Raw genomic sequence first — 5,547 nt, 5'->3', positions numbered from 1 at the left:
ACAGTATTACAGATCTCAGCACACCAATCTGCCCCACCCCTCATGTTTATCCAGCTGTCTGCAATGAGCGGCTGTAATGACATCACTGACCACCACCTGAATGTTCATTTTTATTACATGTGATTATAGATTGTAAGCCCTCACAGGCAGGGTCCTCTTCCCCCATGTACCAGTCTGCCATTTGCCTTCATGTAATGTGTTTTGATCTTGTATTGTTCCTGTTTGTTACCCCTATCGCTTCTACAGCGCTCTGGAATTAAGGATGCTTTATAAATTAATTAATGTTACATATAAAATTTTCCAACTATACTGCTGAGGAAAGGATTGAGGATCAAGGAGCACGTCTAGTGTTGTGCAAACTATGCAACTTTGTCACACACACACACACCTTTAAACCAGTCTGCCAACCCGCTTGTCAGTCAGAAGCACTGAATGAACAGTGAGCAAAAGTGGCAGAATCTCAAACAGCCCACGCCATGTACTGTACATAGCTTTAAATTCCACCTGTCCCATTGTTTCAATGTGATCTCTCATGCCCCTCCCCTCTTATGTCAATTCTTTGGGCAGAGAGCGGAAGCGCAAGCGAAATCCTATTGAATCAATGGGACAGGCAGAATTTCAAACTATCTGCTCAGTTTAAAAACGGACCAACTCTGCACATATAAAACGTAAATTATGGAAAGAAGAAAAAATGAGAACATGATGGTTTGGACAGTTTATTGGACAAGATACATCTTAGCCAGTCTTCCTACATTGGTTTAGGGGGAGCTCTTGGAGGTGCACCCTGGAAAAAAAAATAATAATAAAGAGTTAGAGAAAAATAGTGTTTAAATTCTACATCAAACCAATACAAAAGATCAAAAATCTGTACAAAACCAGATTTGTAAACCTTCATATTCAAAAATGCCATTTCCACAATAGGAAATCGCTAAAATATACGCATGTTTAGGGTGACAATTCTGGCATGTAAATGTTCAATGCAAACAAATTGTAAATTGTCTCAGTACAAAAAAAAAAAAAGACAAAACAGACAGCTTTTCTGGGATTAAATGGGTTTTCAGATTTATTACTTGTTCAATATCTAAAGTATAGGGGACAAGTACGAGATTGAGGATCCTGTGGACAGGGACAAGTAATATTAAATGAGAAACCCCCACTGTCTGGAGTTTCACTGTCTGTGCAGCCTGTACAGCTAAAGAACAGGAGACCAATTATTTTCAGCCACTTCATAGTCCAAGTACACTGTGTGGTATCACAGTTTAAATCTGAACTGGTTACTATTAAACTACTGCCTGGAACTGGTGCTGCTTTCAAAGTCCCCTGGTTGCTTGGAAAATCCCAGAACGACAAGTCTTGTGTCTCTGTATCCATCTTTCCTGGGCAACCAGAGCACTCTGAAAGCAGCACTAATTCTTGAAGTCTAAAGCAATCACCCACCAAACTGTCAGGAATGAAATATAATAATTTATATATTTTCATATAAATACATATATACTTCCATAAACTGCATTTGTGACAGTTATATTAAAACAGCAGAATGTACAAAGATAGCATACTTTAGAACCAGTGTCAAATAATCTGTTTTACATCCTGTGTAATTTCCATTGACTTTAATCGGAGTTGCATATAGCATAATACTGCTAGCTACACTATTTCAGTAAAACTGAGTTACCAGCTATTATGTCAAAGTAGTAGGGGGATGTGTTAACTAAAAGCCCTATTGCGCAGGATGATTAACGTGCACAAAATAGTTATAGCGTTTGAATTTAAACAGTAATCGTCCTGTGTAATTGCAGGCAATGATCGAATAGTCTGAGTGTCGTTGATTGTTAATTTAGGTCTGACCCTAAATTCATTCGCTGTAATTCTGCGTTTTCTAATCGTTCAGTGTAATTCCATATCATTCATTCTTTTTCTGGGATGAGATGGAGTAAACTATCTTTGCAACGATCATAACTAATGACTATCGTTCTGTATAATATGGTGAGTGGTCTCAGGTTAACGTTAAACAATCTCGTTTGTGATAGTTTAAGTTAAAAATCGCTTTGTCTAATAGGACCCCCAAAGCCTTAGAAAGCCCTGACAGGCCAATGCATACCACGGACAGCTTCTCAGTGCAAAAGGAAAATGGGGGAAGCATTATACTTCTGATACAGCCTCCTAACCACCTAATCAGATAGTGGTTGCACTTGATGCTGCAGCTCATACCTCTGATGTAAACATCCCTACAGCAGGGGCACCAGGAGATAGACCCCCTAAAATGACTACTATATTTTCTGGCATATAAGACGACTATAACCCAGAAAAATCATCTTGGAAGTTGGGGGTTGTCTTACACGCCAAGTATGGTTGCCCCATACGGTGAGTGAGCTCAAAAATGGCCGCATCCCGACCGTATGGGGCGACCACTATAACAAAACCACAAAAACCAATTCTACTCACCTGTGACTCTCTCGGAAGCCGCGTCTCCAGTCCCATTCCAGCCATGGGTAGATCCCCGAGACTTTCCCGGGCAGCCGAGCGTCTCATCTGAAAGGGCTTGGAGACGCTTGGCTGCCGGAAGAGCTTTGGGAGAATGGCAGGCGCCAGAAGTTTCCGAAGCCTCTGCCATTCTCCCGAACCTCTCCCAGCAGCCGAGCGTCTCCGAGCTTCTCCGTTGAGACGCTCAGCTGCCTGCGTCAGGAACAGGAAAGGAGACATGCAGACTGCAGGGAACTGGTCACAGGTGAGGGGTTTTTTTAGCTGCAGTTAACCACTGCCTGACCACAGCAGGGCTCCAGCTAGTAAACCCTGCTGCGATCGGGCGTGCGCGGCGATCGGGCGGTGCGGGGGTTTAAGGGGGCCGGGGCTGTAAGCTGCGGCGCAGAGGTTAAAGGGGCCGGGTCCCATGCAGGCAGCGGATCCACTGCATGTATGGGACCCATTGAGATTCACAGTACAGGATCCACAGCCGAAAATCAGTTGCGGATCCGGTAGGTGTGAACGCACCCTTAAAAGTCAGGGGTCGTCTTATACGACGGAAAATACGTATGTCTTTCATAACCATTTACATGGGCAAGCAAGCACTTACAGGTAGACTATTTTTCAGCATCAGCCTTATTACTTGGAAGTGTCAGAAAACAAAAAGCCAGGGCGCCAGGGTTAGGTTACAAGCCCTTTGACTTCCTGGTCATGTGATTTGACGAGAGGTTTTCAGACCTCAAATGTGTTTAACATATTATAGGCATGTTTATACTCTGTACCCATGGCAACCTCTGCAAAAATGATTGTGGCATAATGGCTCTTTATTCTACTTTCACATGCTGAAAAATTCATAGGAATAATGGCCACTCAAACAAAAAAACAAAACAAAAAACAAACATTAGAGGTAGGTGATTCATTTCTGATCAGTGGGGGGCAACTACTGAGACCCTCAATAATAACAGGGGTCCCTCTAGTGCTGTTTAGATACAATGTCAGTTGTGTATATGCTTTTTTATTCAAATGCTAGGGAACTGCTGAGCACATTAAATATCTGTATACAGCCATCTTTGGCAATGCCATAGGCCAGGTGTTCAGGTGATAGAAGCACCCTTCCCATAACCACAGATGCAGAGTTACTATCGGTCACAAACTCTAGCACCAAAATTATCCCTAATGCTAATGGTTAATGCAGTAGTGTCTCTGTACCCTTTGAGCAAATGTATAGCAGATAGTAAGGAACACAATTTATAGCATTTGTTAATCAGCACAGTAATATATTTTTACGGTGGGTTCACACGTACGGTATCTCAGAGAATTTCATGTTGTGATTCCTGATACTGTCATTTTGAGAGGTTAACATACTAATAGCAGAATTTTCATTCACTGCGAGTATGTAAAGCCCCTTAACCCGCCATGGACTTAATACTTTACCTGTCCATGCTCCGGCATGCTCTTGTGCATCCCTGATGTCCTGCTCAGCCAATCAGTGCGCTGTTCCGCTGCAGCCACCAATTGGATAAGCGGACGTCAGTGAGCCACAGAAGCATGCCGGGGCGCAGATAGCTAATGTATTAACCGGGCAACGGTGGATTAAGGGGGGGCGGGGCTTTACGTACTTACAGCGAAATTAAAATTCTGCTGTATGTAAATTGACTGGACACAGGATCACAGGGGATTTCACACTGTGATCCTGTGTCCTGTCAATCTGTATGGGTTTACATTCTCGCAGTGGATTTTTCATTCCTTGTACATGTGAAGACTAAAGGATGAATAGAGATACGTACCGCAGGCCTGAACCTTGGAGGTGGCGTACGATCCTTGCGCGCTTCACGGGAGCGGTTTCTGACCACTTTGCTGTGGATGGCGCAGCTGACGCAGTAGTGCAGCTTCACGTACAGCTTGGGCAGAGCATAGGCTAGAAGACAGGCACAGTCACATCACGTGCTCACGCAGCAGGGTACAACAAACCTAGGTAGGATTTGCCAGAAACTTACAATCAAAGACGCTGGCGTCGGAGATATCCCTGACGGCTGCCGCCTCCACAATGTTCCTGATCACAAACTTCTTGATGGCCTTGTCCTTGGGGACGCAGCGGGCACAGTTGGTGCAGCGGATGGGCTGCACATGTCCTCGGCCCTTCTTGGCACGTCCGTTGTTCCTTCTTTTCTTGGTCTGATTTATGAGAAACACAAGTTACCAAAGAGAAGGTGCAAACTATATGGTCTCACTTTACGGTAACCCTACATGTAGCCAGAGGCCAGCACTAAGGGAGCAGTCTGCAGACAGGCAAGAGATCATGTATAGTCATTGAACGATCTACACACACACGCCCGCCATCACATGCGCCTATGTGCATAACCGCAACAGACCAGAGCTAAGCACTAATACACAGGATCGCATGGGGCGGGTGTGAACGTGGTCGCGGCCCTTTCTGGCATGTCACATAGACGGCATCTATACAGTGGGCTATGCGGACACGTCACGGGTGATAGAATACAGGACAGAACGCAAAAGCCGGAAACGTAACGTGACCGAGAACTAATCCCAGAACACGCGGACTCCGGCCATGCCGGGCGCTGCCGCACTCTCTCACCATCTTGGAATCGAAGGCTGAAAAGAGGACCGGAAACCGCTGTGCATCCCTTATAAAAGCGATCCCTCCGCGCCGGACGTGATGTTCTGTGGTAAAACGCGCTGTGATTAGACAGATGTCAGACGCTCCGCCCACAAGGGTGCGAGAATCAGGTTCTGGCGTGTGGTACTATATGCCGTGCGTCGCGGATGTATCAATGTTATGGCGAGAGGATATAGAAAGCTGTCGCGTGGTGGTTGCGCGCATGCGTGTTGCTAACTGCGCGCGGTGTGAGGAAGTGACTGATTAAAAGTGTTCTCGTGTGTGTGCGTATATATATATATATATATATATATATATATATATATACACACACACACAGGCAATTATATATCATGCAGTCAGTATTCATACACGTAAAAACTGCCTTTAAAGTCGTGTGAGACTTTTCCGTATTTCTTAGGCATCTGGTTTGAGCCTTTGACTTGTACATGTTACAGGTCCCAGTGTTG

General features: G+C 44.8%; 1 protein-coding gene across 1 annotated transcript; it reads right to left on the bottom strand.

Annotated features, from left to right (window-relative positions):
- Positions 1-702: 702 nt before the first annotated feature.
- On the bottom strand, positions 703-5,156 carry RPS26 (ribosomal protein S26). The gene is made up of 4 exons (XM_069970515.1): positions 5,057-5,156; positions 4,458-4,635; positions 4,248-4,378; positions 703-784 (listed from the first exon to the last, which is right to left on the bottom strand). The coding sequence occupies exons 1-4, from the start codon at positions 5,057-5,059 to the stop codon at positions 749-751; spliced, it is 348 nt and encodes a 115-aa protein (XP_069826616.1). The 5' UTR covers positions 5,060-5,156; the 3' UTR covers positions 703-748.
- Positions 5,157-5,547: the final 391 nt, after the last annotated feature.

Source organism: Dendropsophus ebraccatus, chromosome 5 (assembly GCF_027789765.1).
Source record: "Dendropsophus ebraccatus isolate aDenEbr1 chromosome 5, aDenEbr1.pat, whole genome shotgun sequence".
Lineage (NCBI taxonomy): Eukaryota > Metazoa > Chordata > Amphibia > Anura > Hylidae > Dendropsophus > Dendropsophus ebraccatus.
The sequence above is the reverse complement of the archived record's forward strand: the minus strand, read 5'-3'. Positions and strand labels throughout refer to the sequence as shown.